This window comes from Aphis gossypii, chromosome 1, assembly GCF_020184175.1.
Source record: "Aphis gossypii isolate Hap1 chromosome 1, ASM2018417v2, whole genome shotgun sequence".
In the NCBI taxonomy this organism is placed as follows: domain Eukaryota; kingdom Metazoa; phylum Arthropoda; class Insecta; order Hemiptera; family Aphididae; genus Aphis; species Aphis gossypii.
In genome coordinates this window covers 70,737,068-70,760,112 of record NC_065530.1, presented here as the reverse complement: position 1 = coordinate 70,760,112, position 23,045 = coordinate 70,737,068, and the positions used below count along the sequence as shown (strand labels likewise).

At 24.8% G+C, this 23,045-nt stretch overlaps 1 protein-coding gene across 5 annotated transcripts in view; it reads right to left on the bottom strand.

Moving 5' to 3' along the window:
- LOC114132709 (SCY1-like protein 2) overlaps positions 1-23,045 on the bottom strand; it is a 153,670-nt gene that overhangs the window by 44,441 nt on the left and 86,184 nt on the right. For all 5 annotated transcript variants that reach the window (XM_027998242.2, XM_027998243.2, XM_027998245.2 and 2 more), the window contains 4 exons: positions 10,246-10,332; positions 9,864-10,009; positions 7,836-7,966; positions 1,617-1,731 (listed from right to left, as the gene is read on the bottom strand). In XM_027998242.2, the coding sequence (XP_027854043.1) occupies positions 1,617-1,731; positions 7,836-7,966; positions 9,864-10,009; positions 10,246-10,332 (479 nt within the window). The remainder of the gene's footprint in view (positions 1-1,616; positions 1,732-7,835; positions 7,967-9,863; positions 10,010-10,245; positions 10,333-23,045) is intronic.

Here is a 23,045-nt window from a genome sequence, read left to right as displayed (position 1 = left end):
CATTTTATAATAGGTACCACACTATTAGGTGTGCTAATAAAGCATGAATCAATAGCGGATCAAAAAGTCACCTAATGAGGGGGGGGGGAGGTGGATTTTCAAAAATTAAATTACCTTTTTTTATTTAACCTGAATTGGAGGCTAATATTATTCGCATTTTTTCACCTATACAACTAAATAAATCTGAAGTGAATAAACCTAATAAACAATAAATAAAAGTTTTTTAATATTAATTATTAAGTTACAAAATTATAAACAAAATACTATTGTTACAATTGTTGAATTGTATGATAACAATTATCTACAAAATCAAATAAATACATCTTTATTTCTTCTAGGCAAATCTATCAATAATATCTTTTACATTTAATTGAACTATGTCACTATGGACGTATAAAAGTGCTAAGCCAAACAAGCATTTTAAATGTTTCCATACTATGAACTGCCAGAAAGAATAATAGCTAAATAATGATCTATATGTAATTATTAGCATTTAGCATTATCATAAAAATAAAAATATCGGCTTTCAGTCCAATAAAAATAACGTGATAAACACAAACCCAAGGGGAGGGACGATCACTCCATTGCCCTCCCCCTTGTATCCGCCAGTGGCAAGAATAAAATTGTAAGATAACATCATTAGTACCAACAAAATCTAAATATACTACTGATATTATATTTAAATTAAATTAAAGCAATACAAAATTAAATCTCTAAAATTATTGTTATGCTAAAGGTAAGATGACTATTTTAGGTACTGAATTAAGAACAATTTAACTGTCGGTTTTAATTTATTGCCGTTTACTATGTCAACACTCGTACTATTATAGTTTATATGGTTATATGCAATGTAATTCAAAAACTGATGGTAAATAATATATTCCCGAAATGTATTGATAAACGTTTAATTTGATAAATTATAATATTGTATCGGTATGTCATTTAATTAAAATTTCCGGCGAAATTTAAAAGTAAAATTAATTGATGATTACTAAAAAAAAAAAATGGCAATCCAACTATTCAATCATGTAAGGGAAGGGATATAATTATTATAGTATGTTATTAAAATACGTTTCCAAAATAAATTTACCAACGTGTTTTATATTTTTATAGTATTCCCATGATGTAACAGACAGACAGCAGTGTTCAATAGATTAAACTACACTGTATTATAAATTTACTGAATAAATTATCAACAATTATTTAGGTTTATTTATGACATGTTTTATCGAAAATATTTTAACAATAGAATCATAATCGAAAAATAATTATTAATATAAAAATAATTGTTATTTATTTTATAAATGGCTACCTTAACAATTTTTTATCCGTAACTGTTTATAAAGGTATAATAAAAATAGTATATTATGTAATTTTAATAATTAATAATTTTGTTATATTTTCCCCTAAATTTTAGATATTTTAAGTATTTTATACTATATAATTATACACACGATTACTGATAAAAAAAAGGCACGTGGCGTACATATAAATTATGACATTTTATTTAGAGATTTAGACGTTAGAACACGTGTTCAACAGTTTTACTTTAACCCGTGTAATTGTATATTATAATAGTTACTTTTATATTAAATTAAACCTGTCGTAAAACATACCTTTGGAATGAATGGTAATGATTCTTTTAATGTTATCTTGTAGAACTGACACTTCTGTACCAAATCTTTCATATTTATAATATCCAGTGTTTGAATAGTTTCCACAAAACGATCGCTGTAAATAGAATATTTCTGTTATCAATTAATATTTACTATACACATAAGTAAAATTTTTTGTTTAAAACGTGTAAAAATATTTATATTCAATGATGTTAGTATAAAAAACTTTACATAACAAACTGAATGATTTGTCCTAGAGTAATAAACAAGAAGATTCACAAACTATATTGAATCATATTTTTTTTATTTTAAATTATACAGTGATTATTTACATTTAAACACCTGCAGCATACTCAAAGGTTTAAAGATCCTTTTTAAAATAATTGAGATTATATACTTATTTTTGCTAAGCGATGTATGTTATGGTTTTACAATAATGTGTATGAACACCTTTTGAAACAGTAAATATACTTCAATTTTGGTCTTTAAACATTGAGGATGATTTCAAATATTGAATTGAATCTAGTTGGCCATTTGAGAATTTAAAAAGTAAAAAATTCCTAGCACTTCTCAAAATAATTAGGAAAATTATAGCGAGAGGATTATTTTTCTAACATAATTTATAAAGATGATAGTCGTCTAAAAAAAAAAGTCTTATTATAACAGGTGAATCAAATCTAATTGATTTTGATGGTATACGAAAAACTCTAAGCTGATATTAAAATGTTTGATATTTAAGTATACCTATTTAAAAATTGTAAAACTTTAAATGTGAATAAATTCATCATTAAATAATAAAATTATTATGTTATATCACTTGGTAAATCAATCTATATATAATACAAGTAGTATATTCAAATTAATTATAATATTATTCAAATAATAATAATAATTATCATTGTCTTACAATATTTTACATCTACTGAAATATGAATTAAACAGTGAAAAAATCTAAGTATAAAACATCTATTTTTAAAGTTTTATAGAACCTTTGCTAAAAAATTGTTGTGCACAAAATAGTTAAAGGAATAGACTATAGACGATAGAATATACCACTTAAATATATAATATAATATCTGTTCAATACCTGTAGAAATAATAAGTGCAGTGTTTTTTAATAAACTATGCCAGCAGTATTATAGTTATATCGTCTATAAGTTTATTTTTTTTTTCATTGACATTTTTAATAAAGTTAAAATATTTATTAATTATGTAACCGAAACCAATTATATTTCATATTTATTTTCACTAAAAAAATATCTCTTACAAACTAGAAACTATTACTATGCTTTAAGTGTTTCGAATGTAAATCGTAATTAAATAGAGTTCATTGTAACAGATGTGTTGAATATGAATTCAATGTTTCAACTCAATTCAATTCAACTATTTAATTAGAAAAAATTATTGTAAGTAATGGAAATGAAAAAAATCAGCATATATTTTTAAAGAGAATCTTGTAGTTTACTTTACATTTTAGTATACTTGTATTATTACTAGGTAATCTCTTAATTTAAAAGGTTGAACAACTGATTTATCAAAAAAAAAAAATACATTATTGTATATTCAATACAGGTTTATCACTTCGTTCAGATTCTAAAATATTGTAAATCGGAGATACTATAAATTATATTTATATAAATTTAATCTTTACTCTTGAGACAAAAAATTAACATTTTTAAACAAGAAAGAATGTATTTTTTTTCAATTTAAACACAGGTTCTTCTATTTTTTTTTTTTATTTTTTGGTATTTTTATGATTTTTTCTTTTGTGGTGATAAATTAAGTTTTCCATTTCTTATTTTAAAAAGAATGATTCACAACAATATGTGACTACAATAGTACCAAAATCTAAATAAATTAAATAAAACGACTAACAAGGGTAAAAAATAATATATTCTTAGAATCTGTAGTTCCAAACAGTTTTTTTTTCAGGAAAGTAATGCGCAAGCGGTTCCAACCACCATTAGCAGTGTCACAATAATAATAAAAAAACATTGTATTTTTGGTCGTGAAATTCAAACTATACATAACAAACATTACAATACTATGTACCATACTTTAATAAAAAAAAATATACGTGATTATATAGGTATTTATTATATTTTTATTATTATTGAATTTACGGATATAAATAACTTTGTATAGTTTAGTACATTTAACTAATTAGTTTAAAAAGAAAAAAAGAACAATCATTGTAAATTACTTGCAGTGAAATAAGGAATGCGATTATTGATCTTTTGCTAAATTGGGTCGTTTGGTACTTTTAGATTAACTGAGGACTTTCATACAGGAACAGGTATTTCAACAGTAATTTTAAAAGGGACGCTAGCGTTTACTTTACTGGTCCGTTTAAATTTTACCGTCCTTTACTCTTTAAAACTGTGTCAAAAGGTCATCTTTATTCTTTCTGGAAAATTTGTTATTTTTTTATAATAGTATATGCTCGTGCTCGTCTCTAAATTGTTTTAGTATATACACTATTATCAACTAAATATAATATTACTGGAAATTGAAAACTTAATAAATTGTTACTATCACTGGAATCGGTTAATATACACATTACACATAGGTTAAAAATATAAATAAAACTCGTTTTACGTTTTAAAACTGATACAGTTTCATTAAAAATTATAAAAATATTTTTATTCCAAAAAACGACGTTGAATTAAAATAATACTATATTGCATTCTAACAAAGTAATAATCAAAACGAAATATAAGATTCAAAATAACTAGGTATTATCTGCAGTTATAAATTCTATAATTATAATCATAAATACCAAAGACATTTATATTCTGATTATCATTTTAAATTGTATTTAATAAATTCAAAAATCTTATTTCCAGAAACTAATTAATACATAAATAAATATGCATTTATAATTACACAGAAGTTAAAAATATTCTTTATTCTAAGATTATAATTTAATTTTTCTTAATTTCGTAATATTTATTTATACATATTATGAGTATTATTATTATTGTATTTTATTATATATTTTTTAGATTTGGACGAAGAATAAAGAACATTTTTTAAAGAAAGAATGCTATACGATCTTCAACTTTGTGGAAAGTTTGTGGTACTAAATTGAATCTAATTTTAACTTCTGGAAATAAAAATTTCATAGTAATTATTAAAACAGTTGGTAAAAAAATATAACGGAATTCGTTTTAAATTTTAATATTGTTATTGAAATAATTGTTTAGTATCACGAGTAACAAAAAGTTAGATATTATATTCTACCTAAAATAGTTTTTCATCGTTTATTTATTTTTTAATGCAAGTTAAATTCATCCATTATAGTAACCTAATAAATGACGAAGGACACTCGACACTTATTGAATAGTTGAACAGTTACCTAACTGAAGGCTTTTTAATATCATATCAAAATATATTTTTTTAAACAATGAGATAATTTTCAATATCTAATTAAGAGTAAATAATAATAAGTCTATATTGTTTGTTTTTATTATGGCATAACTGAATTAATTGTTATTTTTTACTTTGCATTCAATTCTGAGGCCTAATTTATATTTAAATATACAAATAAACGATTAATTTTGTTCTCAACTACACAAATTTGAAACTACTAGATAATTTTCATTCAAAGTTATATAAATAAATTTATTGAAACTTAAAGAGATTTCCATTTTTTTTTTTAAATTTTAAAAAAGTATTGCTCGTGCACGAATGTTATTCTTAAAAAAATAAGTAATACTCTTTGTTTCTTCCAGCATGTAGTCAATGGTAACCAAAATTAAACTAATATCCGGTAATAATCAAGTTTCAATTTAGTTGTCAAGGGCAAGAAAGTTTCTTTTTAAAAATGTCATTCTGTTAATTCATTATTCTCAAGTTTAGTATCTAAACTGATTTACTCATGAAGATAATGCAATTAAACCGAAACGTTTCAAGCCCAGGCGGATTATTGCTCATCTCCATTGGATTTTTCCACTGAACAAACACACCAACGTCACCAACACTGACGTGCCCATGAACTGATGTACACTTAAAACAAAACACGCCGAAAATCGTATTTTATAATTTTTAATTGTTTCGTATCGGGAAAAGTCGGGTGATAAAGCTATTGCGTTATACTTATGCATAAAAAATCTATACTTTAAACCACTAAAGGGTTTTGCTACAAATCATTGTTCAAAATTTACGTCGGCAACGGTTGTCATCGTGCTACAGCCTACAGTATAGTATTATTGTAAACACATAATATTATGATATTATTATGTAAATTATTATGAATACGATTATATTAAGTTCACGTTTTTTTTTTTGCCCACCATTAGACAGAATCGTTTCGAGTGAAATCATTTTTAAATGAGGATGTATTCGGCAACAATATTGTGCCTGTGCTTTTGCGTTTTTTCAGATTCATTGGGGGGGTTCACGGTTTCGAATCGTTTTAATCGCGGCCTGCCGACGTCCGAATACGCGAGGTCCGGCACGTCGTACACCGTTGACACGAACGCTCTCGCCTACGACGGAATACCTGCCGAACACAGATCGTCACGACCGTGGACCTGCAACTGTTCCCACCGTACCTCCTGTTCTCAGGTGACCGGATACCGTCTACCGCAGTCAACGTGCTGTCAAGTGCTGACGAGCAGACGCACGATGCCACCGTGGCCAACCCACCGGACATCACTGCCGTCGTGTACGACTTGTCGGATGCTTCCTCCGTGCACGACTTGTCGGACGCTTCCGCCGTGCACGACTTGTCGGACGCTTCCGCCGTGCACGACTTGTCGGACGCTTCCGCCGTGCACGACTTGTCGGACGCTTCCTCCGTGCACGACTTGTCGGATGCTTCCTCCGTGTACGACCCGTAGGACTCTACCACCGTGCACAAGATGTCGGACTCAACCGCCGTGTACGAGATGTCGGACTCCCCCACCGTGCATGAGATGTCGGACTCTACCTCCGTGCACAACTTGTCGAACGCTTCCTCCGTGTACGACATGTCGGACGCCGTCTCTGTGTATGAGATGTCAAACGACACGACCGTACCCATCACCGATGTTAGTTTTACACGTCGAACTTTCCGAGAGGCCATTCTACACGCCAATGCCGAGCGACGCTCCGCCCAGTCACGGCGACGGAGGCTATGAAATCGCGTGGTCGGATAATACGACGCCATCCACGATGATAAATAATTGTCATCCATCCGGCACGACTAAAAAGCCGTGCCGCCAGCCTACCAAGTGTTCATGTACATCAATGATTCCCATAATGCAGCCTTGTAATTGCAAGATGCACGATTAGTTGATTTGAGTTTTTCTAGACATTTTTTTTTTTGTTTTTTTTTTTTTAACTTTAGTCTTGTATAAGGTTAGATACATACAGTATTATGTATTGCAGTCATTAAATAAAATCATGATTTTGTAAAAAAAAAAAAAAAAATAACTGTTTAGTTTTGAAATAATAACAATAAAAAAATTAATATTATTATTAATGTATAAGCCTATATTTTAATGTTAATATAGTACATGAGTGAATAATTTTGTTTAAATACATAATCTACGGGTTATAATTAGTAATAATTTGATATACGAAAAATATTTGCACGTTATACATCATTTCCATAATTTATTGTAATATATTAATTTTATTATGACGCATTACACAAAGGCAACTGTTATAGAAAAGACTACTACTATTCGATAATTTAAGATTTAACTATGATTCAAAAATGTAAAAACAATAACTATCAATAGCATCACAAGAACTGGTTAATTATTATTTTATTATGTTTAATTGGTGAAGTTTAATATCAGTACAATAATTATTAAGCGGAAAATTACCATGGTCAAATATGGTGATTCTGTTGTAAAAAAAAAAAAAAAAACCAAAAATATGTTGTGAACTATATACAATTAAAATTTACAACATAATAAGTTTTATTCTTTTTTTGTTGTTTTAAACGCTTAAAAAATAGCTGATGCAATAAAACTATCATATTTCAAGTAACCTTTATATTTATTGTATGAAGAGAAATTGGGTAAGCATTATTTTTATATGCAACATTGTTTATTAAGTACCTAATATTTAATTGTTATATGAACTAATTTGAAAATGTGAATTTAGATGTACACAATAAAAACCGTTCCGAAAACCTCATTAAATTAAAATATTGGACTAGGTATTAGACTTATAAGGCTAACAGTTATTTTAATAATAGAGTTAAGTATATGATTAGTATTTTACCAGAAATAAGGAGTGTGCAATAAATTTTTGACGAATGGTCTCGCATCCACGTCTTTGCTCAACATTTTTGTTGCCATTTCTTGTAATTGTGCCGGCAGTTTAGGCAACACATTGTGAATTTGATTTTCCAACTAAACAAACACATAAACAAAATTTATATAGATTAAAAAAGGTTTTTTCAATAAAAACAAGAGTTAATATTCACGAAAAAAAATTTTTGTTGTTAATATTTCTTTTCAAATATATATTATTTTCTATGGTCTGTGTAAATTATTTATTTATTTTTAATTTAATACAATCTATATTGTAAGAACTGAAGTAATTCAAATTTTTAACACTGAAATGTAGATTAAAATGAGTGTTTTTGAACTATTTTATAAACTAAAATATAATTTACATAAAATATAATTATTTTAATATTGAATTATGACCATCTGCGTTAATTATATAAATATTAAATATAATTGTTGAATCGTTATTTTATAATTAAAAATCAAAAATAGCCATCCGCAATATAATTATAGAAACAATTTAATAAGTAACACAAAATAATAAAAATTCATAATAGTTAAAAAAAAAAAGCTTGTTCAATTGTTGATAGGTAATTTAAATTTATGGTATACATACTTAAAATATGATTTCCAATACATTAAATTGCATTAAAATAATAATAAATAATTTTATGAAACTACAAGAACTTAGTTAAATTTAATCGATTAAGTAAGTGAACATTTTTTTTATGTTCTTAAAATCGCCATATGCATTTATAAAATATTAATACTTTTTTTTGTCCTTGAGATGAATTCTACAATCAATACATAGTTTTTTATACAATTTAAATAAATATACATAGTCAACATTTAATACATCATAAATGTTGACAAAAGTATCAAAACTGATTAACGGTATAATTAATAATATACATTAAAACATTGCAATCAAAGTGATTAGCATCTATTCGTAAAATAAGAAGATAAAACTTAATTAATAAACCGATAATTGATGTAAATTTTAATACACTTGGCCGCAAAGTGAAAATAGTTTTATACACCAGTTACCAGTACAACTCTTAATATAATTATACTTAAGAAGTAAAAGCTTAGTGAAATTAAAAATGAGATGAGGGAAATAAACGATCTTAAAAATAGACCGTATTAAAAAACACTAAAAGTTCAAAACTCTTAGATCGTGTATTATAAAGAGGTAACAATTTAAAAATAATACTGAAATATCTATTGATTTATTTTAACAAGTTTTAATACGAAGCATCATGATTTTAAAGCTCTGGAACTTTTCATTTTTAATTAAGGTCAATAAAAGTTTTTTTTTTAAATAAGTTTTAAGCATAAAAAGGTTTTTGAAAATATTGAATAGTTAAAATTTTACCATTAAGTCTGATTCAAAAAACATTGATGCTTTATAAAATTTGGAACTTGCATTATATTATTAATTTATTGCTGTGCTGTTCAATGATTATTAAATATAAATTATAAATAATAATAAAAAACAATTTTAATTATTTTTCTTTAGATACATAGGTTATTAGCTGTTGTAGGTATTATGCATTAGTGCATTACCTTTTTAGAATCTTGGGTGGTAAATGTGTTATATATGTCATATTATTTTCAGAAGTTTAGGTTGGAATAACGTTTGATATATTTAACACCTGAATGATTAATTATATAAATTATTATTTTATACACTTTGTTTTTAGAAAAAGGGTTATAATTTGACTCCGTATATTAATCAGTGTAATATAGTATTGATATTATTACGCCTAGTGTAAAAGTGTTTATAATTTATTTTAACTGTATAAAATATGTGTATAAAAAAATATCTGTTTATTTATAGTTTATGTTTAATAAGTAGAGAGTTATATTTCAAAGTATTTATTTTTTTTATATAAAAAAAAAAAAATATATTGTTTTTTACAATTTATTTGATTTTTTTTTTATTAAATTGAAATCGTGATTGGTTTTCGTTATAAAAATTGTTGCTATTGACATTTACATTTACAATTATACTTACCACATCTAATTGTTTCATGTACGTCGAGCTGCTGTGGTTTGCTTGTATTAATGGTCGACCGTTATTAAATATCGCAAATATAACCATTCCCAACGAGTACATATCACTGTGAGAACTACAATAAGAAGACAACTGGACTTCTGGAGCTAAAATGACACATTATTATTTATTATTGTTAAAAACAAATTTATTGATTATATGCATTATGCATGTTATATTTATTATATTATACATGCAAAATATCACAGTCATATTTAAATAATTATAGGCAACGTATATTCCATTATTATAAGTATCCATTTAATTAATATTATTAGATATATATATTAATGAGATATACTTATATTACAGTATAAAATGTATATAATATTATCAAACTCACCTATATAATCCAAATCGGGTTGTGCCATTTTTGGTAGTCTAGACGTCCATGGTGTACAAGTAATCCGCTCTCTAGCTTCGGTCTGAACTGCAAAATAATTATTTATACGATGAAAATAATAATAATAATAAATGTTTTGTTAAATATAAATATGAGTCTGTTTAAAATAAATGTTACAGTGAATTATATTTCAGTGTTTTTAAAATGATTTGAGTATTGTTTTTGGTATGAGCCAATGAAATGGAAAATGCTGTTTAAATATTTATTGTGATATCTTAAAATATGTATGAGATATTCTCTCCCTTAGGAACATTTACAAAATACTAAATAAATTCAAAAAGAAAAACAGAAATTTACATTAGGTTAGTTAAAATAATAATAATATAATATAATACAATTATTTATATTACTGTTAATTTAATTTAAGTTCTTTAAAAATGATAATACTGTTGTAGGTTAAATAATATAAAATTTAAATTATGGTAATAATATATATATATATATATTATACATTAAAAAGGTAGTGTTTTATAATATCTTCTTGTATATCAAAGGGATGACATTTCAAAAGCCTATAGGTACTTAGCGTTGACATTTGTTGCATGAACTTTGTTCAGTTTTATAGATAAATAATTATGTTTTTAAAAAACGGAAAATAATCAAATTAATAATTATTACTAAACTAATATAATATAACCTAACAAAGCGTAAAATAATAAATGTAATAATGATATTTCTATGTTTACTGTTAAATATTTTCTTGAATAATAAGTATCACAAAATTAATTTATTGAAATTATTATTTTTTTTTTTTAAATTAATTTTATCAATGATTTTTTCTGAGTTGTGTAATAGCAGTGGTTGTAAATATTATAATACAGAATAAGAAAATAATTGTTAAATACGATTTTGTGTAGGGTATAATATTATTCACAGATATTTTAGAGACAAAATGATATAATTTTATGATTTTAGGTTGATACAATTCGACGATAAATAAAACTGACAAATATATCTACGTGATAATTAATTCAAATTCCAGTTGCAACTTTCTGTTGTACCTTTGTAGCCAACTGTGACAAATAATTGAAATGAACATGTTTCTATTACGACACTAAAAGTTTTAACGACAAAAGTATTTCGTCCTTTTTACACCTCTTACTCTCCGCGGGGACAAGTTATAAAAACTTTTATTAAGAAGTTTATGGATACCAGTAGTGTTGATATTTGGTAGTAAATGGCTTAGGTGCAACCAATATCCAACTAAATAATATTTTTTTTATTATTATTATTATTATATGGTTATAAATAAACAACAGGAAATGTATTCAATAATAAAACGCATTAAACGTCAAGCAGTCTTTGGGGATTTTAGTGTTAACAATTCATTGCTTCCTAAAACAATAATAATTTTAAATAGTACGAAAAAACGCACCTTCCAAGCATGCTATTTTCCTGTAGGTTTCTAAATGTAATTTATGATTCTGAAATAAATTATAGCCAATATTACCTATTAATATTTTACGGCCTACTCAAGTTATATAAGTTCGAATTGCAATTAGGCACGAAAACGACGTACACGTACAATAACATCACTTGTGTAAAATATAAAAAATATATTAAATTAAATAACCACAAGTAATTACGATTTATTACTATTTTCACTCAATGTACTATTGAATTGAAAAAAAAACATTTAATCGATTATTAATGTTGAAAAATTATAATGTAAGGCAAAATGTTAGGATTTAAGAAAAAATCCTTTTTGTAAAAAACCAACAGTATTAGCAGTCATGGCATTTCAAATTGTGACCATTGCATTGAAAAATATAACACGCATAAAAGTATTATCTGTACCTACACAAAGCATGGAATATCTAAAACAAAAACAAATTTAAACGAATTATTTGATAAAAATAATATTTCATCCTACCTATTTTGTCGTAAATGTAACGAACATTGTTTTTAAAATTATATATAAAAAATAATAATAATAAAATGTTTGTATTTCTATCGAAAATAAAACGGTAGATATTTCAAAGTTGAAGTGAATGCTTCGAAAAAAGTTTCATTGAAGGAATTTGATAATACAAGGAACTGAAACTAAAAATAAATAGATAATATACATTATAATTTTTTTCAACTAGTTTCACATCAGTACAATTATTGATGGTTGTATGTTGTACTTATATGAAATGTTATAGATACCTATTTTATACTTTTGAAACATCAAATCTATAGTACTTATTTAAGTTGTTTTGTGCGTGCAATTTTTTTTTTTATTTTAATAATTATGAAATGGTTTCATCCATCTGAAAATAATATACCTATAACCTCAATTTTATGGTGAAATTAAATATGGCGAAGTTAAATATTCGACTGATTTGACTGTATAATAAGAATTAAAACTAAAAAAATGTATGTATAATTACATAGACCCAAGCTCTTTATGTGTAAGTAAATATTAAAACTAAAATATAATACACGGTATTTAGGTAGGTAGTTTTCTTTTATAAAACTTGAACCATAAATATTACGAGTATTTAGAAATAGTATTATCGTATTCGTATTTTTGTTTTAATATTATATTATATATTCAATTTGAAATAAATTATACTTAAATATTTATATACATTTTTATTTCAAACAGTAAATTCAATGTACGTATTAATAATTTGCTATGTTAAATGAGACGTCTAAACGAGTGAAAATCAAAATGACTAAAAATTGTATATAATATTATGTGCAGTAAAGAATTTAATTCGTTTTATTCGTTATAGCATCAATGCTTTTAAGTACAGCTGTTGCTGAAGTTTACATATTGAGAAACTTTAAACTATTACAACGTGCGCAATACGCATTGAGTTAATACTATATTAGTTGTATATAAATTAGACTGTACCAATGGGCTTATTTTAAGACACTATTTTGCTAAGGAAATTAAATTAAATTATTTCTCTTTTACTAATACTAGGTACTTTTAAATTAAATGGTCTAATAGTCTATAATGAAAATAATACATCATGTCGTCAAGGACTAATACAAACTTAAACTACCTATATAATATGATATTAATTACTAACATTTTGTCTTGACTAATCATGTTTAACTAAATAAGATGTTAACATTTTAGAATAAAATATTGCTGGTGTAGGTATAGATGATTTACAGAAAATACAATAATTGGTATAATATAATACGAGTATAATATAAAATAATAAACATATTATGTTTTAAATGTTTAATGTGTTATATTCAAAGTAAATAAAAAAATATGAAGATGCTATAGAAAATATGAACAAACTGTTTATCTTTAAATGCGTTAATAAATAACTACATTATTTTGAATTATACATTTTAATAAAATGGATTTCAGAAAAATTATACATGGTAAAATCATTTTTAAGGAAGATCCGAAAATCACGTCTTCACGAGTATATGGTTTATTTTATGTATATATTATATGGCCGTATACTATTATTTCAGGTAACCTTAATAACGGTTAAATAGACCCCAGAATTAACACTGAGGATTAATTCCGGTGCCATTTCTTCACGCAAAATACTCTTGTCCTTGGACAGGGTATCAACCGCCATTACATCATGACGGCTTAAAATCGTACATATATATATATATATAATATATGTGCGAATATATATATAGATACCTCAAATGATAATAGTTATGCATTCGTGCGTATTAAAACTTACCCACATCGCTATCTACTTAATAATTCAAATGGTGGTCAGGAAACTAAACAAACCATGTTAGTAAAGACGGTAAAGTTGTTTAATGTATAGTGAAACCGGTGAAAAAATAAAGTAGGCAGGTAAGTAAAATAATAAGTAAAGACTTATTTGAAAAGAACTTGATTAAAGTTAAACAAACACAAAAAAACATTACTTAACTTAAGTGGGTTGGCATTATAGGATAGATTTCTAAAACACTCACATAAGTGTAATATTTCATACTTAATTACCAATACATCAATATTTATATAAACTGCAGTAATGGAATAATATAATATGATCTATAGTCTATACTAATATTATAAAGAGGTGAAATTTTATTTTATATTGAGGGTAACTATCGAAACAATTCTAAAAATTCTTTCACTTATAAAAAACTACACTATCCTATAATACAAAATACTATATATATATACATGTGTGAATTGTGTATCTTAAATAAATAAGATTTGAATAAGTTCCTTTAAATATTTTACTTCAGTTTTTTTTTTTTTTTTTTTTTTTGGGGGGGGGGGGTTATTTAATTAATCTTTTTAACATAATATTATATTATATTGATATTTTTTTTTATAATATATATATAATATCAATTAATTTGAAAGAAAACAAAATGATGACTATAAAATATGAAAAAGTCAAAAAATCATTCCAATTTAAGTAAACACAGGAAATATTAAGGTTGGTGGGAATTAATTTATTTAAAAAATATTTTTAAATACAGGATTATGATGTGATACTCTCATATTGATTCTCACAATCGCTACGGTATACGATGTAAAATGTAGATTTCAGAATAATCAACACATAATTGAAACTCAAATGATAAAACTACACACAATATGCAATTAGTCAAATATAGATTAATATTTAATTTGTAATAATAATAAGTAATATTATCCATATCAGATATTATATTGTAATATATTCTTAAAATAATAATAATAATAATAAATAATTTATGAAATTCTGGTTGCTTTAAATTTTAATCAATCATTTTGATTGTTAGTTATTTTTATTTTTTTTATGATTTTTAATAATTTAGTGGTGTAACTGTTATTTTTGTTTTTTTAATAAATATAATATTTATGATTTTATCAATACAAGAATAATATGAATAAATATTAAAAACTAAATTTATTATAGGTGCAATAAAAAATGTAAAAATGGATACAACTTTTGACTTTTTTCCAAGTAAAATCAGAAATTTGTTTTTGTGTTAGGTCTGTTAACTTGTGTCTTGCATTAGTGCATAATATAAAAAGCATTTGCAATCCTCAATGACAAGTTATTCACTTAACATCCATACTGTACAGTAGAGTGCTTACGTATTCTCTCCTTTAGTAATATTAAAGTTCACAACAGTAATTGTTATATATATATATATATATACACCTAAAGTTTCTTTAAGTATATATTTGTAAAAAAAAAAACATGTTATTGTACATTTGCAAAAATATATAATATACACAGGAAACAATGTGTTTACGTTTCGAGCAGAAAAAACGTTGAATTTGCTAAAAACCACTAGGATTTCTCGACATATATACGCGATATAGTAAAAACATCCCTCGTAGGTAGTTACTTTTTTCAGGAACAATTACGTGGTTTTCATAACGACGGGTGAAACAAAAGAAACAGTTCACACGCGTTATTTGAAAAAAAAATGCGTTTCTAGTACAATGTACACTGTACATCAAACGAATCATATAATACAAACATTGTAAAAAATAAAAATAACAATAAATGATAATTTAGTTGGGTGGTAAGCCCATAGTTCATTAGTAAGTAATATCTAAAAATAGATACACTATCGATTTTAGAAATATATTTTATAGTATGATATGTTTGTAACAAGTTTAGAGACATAATAATTCATTCGGCTGATTTAGTTTTGGCTATACCGTTCCCGTTTAAACTTTGTGTTGTTGAATTGACGAGCTGAAATATAAATCGATTTTCGTCGATACTCAGAGCAACCAAATGCCGAGAATATTATATAGTATATAGACATTAGTTTTTCTCGTAAAATAATATAAGTACATTTTAAATAACATATTTAATTGATTTAACAACTTAATAATTCAGCATTATTGTTATAATAATATATCAAACAATTAATAAAACATTACGATTGATTTATATTTCATAATGGACGGGCGCTGGCGACCAATCGATAAATATAATATACTAATAAGTATGATATTTTATTATATCACTTGATTCAAAATTTGATTATGGTTAAAACTATAATTTATAATTCCCACGATGCCGATTGAATACTAAAATATATTTTTTTTCTGTTGGTAACAAATTTAATTCCACTCAATCTTTTTGTCGATTATTGTTTGAGACCACCTGATGGCTGATGTTATATAAATTATAAATGTAAAAACAATAAGTTGAAAAATCAGTATCACTGATAAAATAATCTTGAAATATAACAATAACTCTATTACTTCCCCCCAACCCCCCAAAAAAAATAAAGATCCGATAATAAGACTGCATTCAGACGTGAGTATTTTTACAATAGCTGCGATAACAAAAAGATGATACTCTTCTTTTTTCATATTAACCATGTATGTTACCCTTCAATATTTGCATATTATTTATATATTTAAAACATAACGGGCAAAGTCCAACTATATAGTACATATTGTATAGTACCTGCATTAATAGAAATATATTAAATTTCATATTATGAATAAACGATGTTATTACGTCTTATAGCCCAACTTTGATAAAAACCTGTTTTTCAGGAAAAATAAAATAATGTGGTTAAGTGACAGACAACAAGCGTTTAAAAACGAAATCGAGTGAACTTAAACTATCAATTCTACTTAGATAATAGATAGTCCTCAACCAAGGTAGAAGGGACTTTACACTGTACGGTGTGTTGTCCTTTGCGCACACCAAATACGTTGACAATGTCAACATGCTTATAACACTTAACTTAGACTTTTTGAATAAATTTCGAAACGATAACTATAATACAATGATGACACAGTAAGAAGTCCATTTTACCGAATAACTTATTTCACGTTCTTTCATTAAATACGATTTCACCTAATGAATAAAAAAAAAACTTAATTTTTAATAAAAGTATATATACTAGTAAGGTGTGTACAATGATATATACCGTCTTCATACAAAATAAATTATTAACAGCTATCAATGTATAGTGTATAATATAAAATATTACGTATTATATTATAGCATACTTATTATAAATACATTTTTACAATATAATATAAACGATCCATTATAGTGTATTAATTTTATTTCATCATATTTTCGCATCATTAATACAGTAATATTTTTTTTTCATTAAAATGCCACAGTAAATGTGGCAGAAATGAATTACATTTCGTAAAGTTAATTTGCATATTAATAAAAAGAGCCAACTTGCACTTTCAAATTAATTTGTATACGAAATATTCGAAAATACTCAAAAATAATAAGTTACTAAACAATTACATAATTTCACTGATACGTGTTTAAAATAGTTTATTGATGATAATATTAATAGTTTTATGAGTATTAAACTATAATAACCATAATAACTATAATACATTTTAATAATATGACAATTGTTTTTTTTATATTATCATCAAAATATATTTTTATCAACATATTATTTTTTTGGTTATTTTTAATGGCTTTAATATTTTTTTTTTTTTAATTAAAATGGTTAATATTATTTATTACTGACCTGTGGGAAATGTTCAATGAAACCACCTTATTGCCCGTAAGAGACCTTACAATTTAAAATATGTGTATATGTATACAATAAGTAGGTAGTAAGGTATACATTCTACACTTTCTCATTAACTGTCTGTTGATGGAGAATGGTGGTTGAAGCATTAATAGAAAAGTAGAAATGTACTAAATATTTCTGATTTAAACATTTAACTTTCATTAAATATTAATTAGTTATTCAGTAAACTAAATGACCTTAAAATCAATAACTTCGTACATTTTACTGTAAAATGTATACATTTACAACATAGCATAAATACAATTGAAGGGTCCGTTTGTCCCCCGAATTATTGAAACTTACTGGATCAATTTTGATGATATTTTTACATATAGATAAAAAACTTTGCAAGGAGTAAACGCAGAATACTTTTTATGTCAAAATTCAACTCTAAACGTGCATTTACAAATTCATTTTGTTTTCAAAATATGAAAATTCTGATTGATAAAAAAAAAAAAAAAACAGTTATCTCTCTCTCTATTGATAATATTATTATTATTAGTTAAACTAAACATTTCAATGTTTAATTCCAGTTGAAATTTAAATATTTTATGAAATTGTTCGGACAAAGTATTTGAGAGTTTTTAAAAAACATATATTATGATATAAACTGAAACATACTAAAATTTGTATAATATATATATATACATAATAATAATAATAATATAATTATTGATTATTATAATATTCAAACCAATAGATATTTTTAAAATATCTAGTTAAACGTATTCAAATTGAATAACTTTTGTTTGATTTTAAATTCCTATAACAATTCTATTCTTTTGCAATTTTAAACGATCTGCTTGCGTCATTCGAATAGCTTTGTCAATCCATCTATATTCTAACAAAAATAACAAAATATTTCATTTGTTATATTTTTGCGAAAATACTTGGATGTTCAATGGTTTGAAGTTGATATGAGTCAAATCTTTATATCATTTCTTGCACTCGTTAAGAGTTTTACTATAGTACTATTGTTAGGTATCATAAACGAAGTCACTGAACAAATGGAATGTATCAAAAAATATGACATTTAAAACTTTTTGGATTGGGTAGAAGTAATCAAGTAGTAAGCTTATATAAATATATATATCTCAAGTAAGCGTAATATCATTTAATTCAACTAAACATTTTTTTTTTATTATTTTAAAATTAGTCGGAATAATTTTATAAAAATGTAATATGTGTTTTTAAAAACTCTATTACAGTTGTATAGTATAATTTAGGAAAATTCTATATTTCTACGAAATTTAAAAATATAGAACCATTTTAATGTTTATATAAGCTTTATTTTATAAGACACAAAATAAGAACGTATCTGACCTATTAATTTTCTGCTGGAATTTCAAATGTATTGTACGACATTTTCGTTTTATTTTTTTATTAACCTAGCGGCAAATTACGTGTAACGGAAGAAATAAAGAAAATGTTTTGTGATAAAAAGCGAAAATTATGGTTAAGTAAAAGATCTGAAAATGGGCATTGTAAATCTACTATATTAAAATAAATTATGATGATAGTATAATATTTATAGTTGTCACATTTTTATGATTTTACGTATATTATTGTTGTTGATACTCTATGAAAAAATAGTAACTCATTGTGGCATATAACACATAAAATCTCACGAATTTTCTTGATACTGATAGTTTAAAAATATTTTCATCTTAAAAATGCAGCTAACTGATTTAAATAAACAATAAAAATGTATAAATACATATTATAATATTATATACACCACATGTAAATAAATTCATGCATTATTAAAATACCTATGAAGTTTTTTTTTGCACTTGTCGACTTGTCGTGAACAACTTATTAGATTTCAACGAAATCGGTTCCTATATAAGACCCGTCCAATATTGCAAAATGATGAAGAATATTTTGTTTTATGGAAATATACCTTATTACAATATTTAAATTAGCGTTATCAAAATTTATATTGAATATTATACTATAGTAAGTACAATAGGTACATAATATATATTTTGATATGGATATTATACAATTTATTTATCAAAGTATCTATGTCATATCGTCATTACTATTTTGTGAATACTTGTCAATTAAAACACGTGGGTAGATTGTGACGAATTGATTAGGTTTTTAAAAATTTGTTTTGGCTTTATAGCTACACTTAAAACCATTTTAACAAATAACGAATAATGATGATCTGTATAATACTATAATGGTTGTATTATGTGAGCTATCACTGTTCATTCAGTACCTAATTATTAATATAAATCAGCTCAATACATTTTACCGAGAATTCTCCATGAACAATAAACTCATCGTTAAATAATAAAAATTAAATCGATTTTCGTTTTCGTTGTTAATGAGGTGAAATATATATCAATGATACTTTAGTATTTTATAATACTTTTCTATAGTAGCAAATTTCACTGGTTTGGCTCAAGGGGCAAAAAATTACAAACGTACACACAATTTCATGTTACTATTTTTAAATGACAATCCACTAAATAATAATAAAATCATATAACAATATTATATTTTATATATATTATATTTTACATAAAAAACGAAATGTTTAACAGATACAATCATACATTTTTTTTTATTTATAGTTCTAATCATATTAAATGATGGAGTTCTGTTCATTGATAAAATATGTTTAGTATGTTAAGTGAAGTTTATATTAATATATATTAGGTTTTTTCCAACACGGAACTTGGGATTAGTTGCCAACTGATCCATGATTGATTTACAGCGCATGCACTAATGTGGACTGATTATGAATTTTGACCACTGTTGGAACACATTTCTGACATTTCTTCATTACTGAAGATTATCTTTAATCATGTTGTCCACAATTACAAAATAGATAAGTAGATAAATGTATGCTAACAGTATCTGGGACTTCCAGTCCAGTCAAAATCCGCGGATAATTTTGACCAGTCATAAAACTGGTCTAATAACGCATTTGAACAACTATCTGATAGTTTGAGTTTGCATTTGTTGAAACGGAAAAATTCTACTGCGCGTGCTCCCGACAGTTCTATGATAGTTTTACGCGTGTTGGAACAAACCTAATATTAATGTGCAAGCAACGCATTTTGTTCAAATATTATTTTTTAACAAACTGTAAAAATACTTTTTGTTATTTTTTATTTTAAACTTAATTATACATGTTTGCAATGATATTGTATAAAATACATTTGCAATGATACACGTCTTATTACAAACATTTTTATAATTATCTCTAATTATATTATTTTATAGTTAGTATTAAAAATAAAATTGAATTTTAAATAATATCTAGTTATATAAATTTGATATTTTAGGACCAAGATAATATAAATATTATTAAATATTTTTTATATACCATACAACTAAATAAATAAGCTTCTCATTTGATATGAAATATTTATTTGGGCTATTTTAGAGATATACAAATTATTAATTTTATAATTAGTGATTTTACAGTTAACATTTTTGTTATGTTATTTCTAGTTAATTGTACGTAATAATAAATAAATTGTTAAACTATTGTTTAATTTTATTAGTATAATATATTTTAAATAAAATAATAATTAATGTATATATCACGGGTGGTTGGCGAGAAGAGACTCGCGATCCACCAAATGTATTAATAAATATGGAAGAGCCAAAGTTTAAAAAAAAAATAAAGGTCATATTATAATATACAAAAATTTATATTAAACATTTTTTTTTGGTACGATACGATACGATGCGAGCCGCTAAAGTCTATGTGGCGGCTCGCGAGACGCGGTTTGACCACCCCTGGTATATATTATAAATTAAAAATAAATAATTATATTTTATCAGCTGATTTTTGGAATAATTCAACTTTTGCATTGTATAATATATATTTTTTTTTATGTATAAATGCACTATATTTTTTAAGCCAATATTTTACAACAGTTGATTTAAGCTTATTAATTTAAGTTTCAATTCAAATTATTATTACTCAGTTAATTAATATTATATATCAAATTAAAAAAAAAAAAAACTATTAAAATATGGTTTATTAATAACTCAAACAATGTATAGTGTACCAATAATATTGTGTATATAATGAAAATTTGATTGGAGAATTATAACTTTTATAATGTTATTATATCTGCTATATTTATTTTAGTAAAACTAAGAGTTTTACTATACTTTAGAATAACATATATAAAAAAAAAAAAAAAAAATGTGAACAATTTTGTAAAAATGTTATATTTATTGCTCTACTTCACAGATAAGTGATTATCTTGTTGGTTAGTTGAGCCATTGTGTTATTTTATATTTTTTTATGTGTTTATCCGAATGGCCAATATTTAATATTATTATTAATAAATTATTAAAAAGTTCACAAAATGTATTCATGGATTTAAAGATAACTAAACAATTTAATTTAGTTAAATGTTTATCTTAAGTCCTTAGAAAAGTAAGGGATTGCAGATAAACATATTAGTTGCATTTTTTTATATATATATATAAAGCTTTTTATTTATATAATATTATATAAAAATATTGTTAGTTATTTACTGAAATTAAGCAGGAAAGCGTTTTATTAGTTGTACAATAAATGTTATTAGTATTTATCTAAGTGGAATAAAAATAAAAATATTATTTCCAATCTTTTAAACCCAAATCCATAACGACCTACACGTTTCCACGTTTTTCACTCGTTAGAAAAAACAAAAACAAAAATAAACAAAATAATATTATAAACCACGCGGGTATACTTGCTTATTTTTTTTTATACTAACATTTTCTAGGAATTGATTATTCAAACAAATGTGAAACGACTCAAAAGCGTATTTTATGCTATCGTAAAATTATATTTTATTACCTATACTGAACCTCGTTCGTTATGATTAATTTATCGTTAAGAAGCTTTTTTCAGAAGAAAACTCGCACGTCATACACCTACTCGTAAGGTATACTTACTGCAGTAATGCAGTGTATAGAATACAAACATGTCTGTTTTTGACATAACACACTTAGCCTACCTATTGAATAACTTCAATTTATCTACTCCACTTTATAGTGCGTGCGTACATTGATTAAAGTTTATTGCCAATAGAGCTAACAGTATTGTACAATAATATATACGAGTAATAAAGAAAATATGAAATTTATTTGATATTGGCTATATTGGACAACTCAATGCAGGACAGTGTTAAAAAAAAAAAAGCATTAACGTGGTAATAACAATGCTACAAATAACTGCATATTACATTTTTAGATTGTGTTCGTGGAAGGGGAAGGATGATTTATTCTTATAATATTGTATACATATATATTAAGTACATAAATGGAAATTT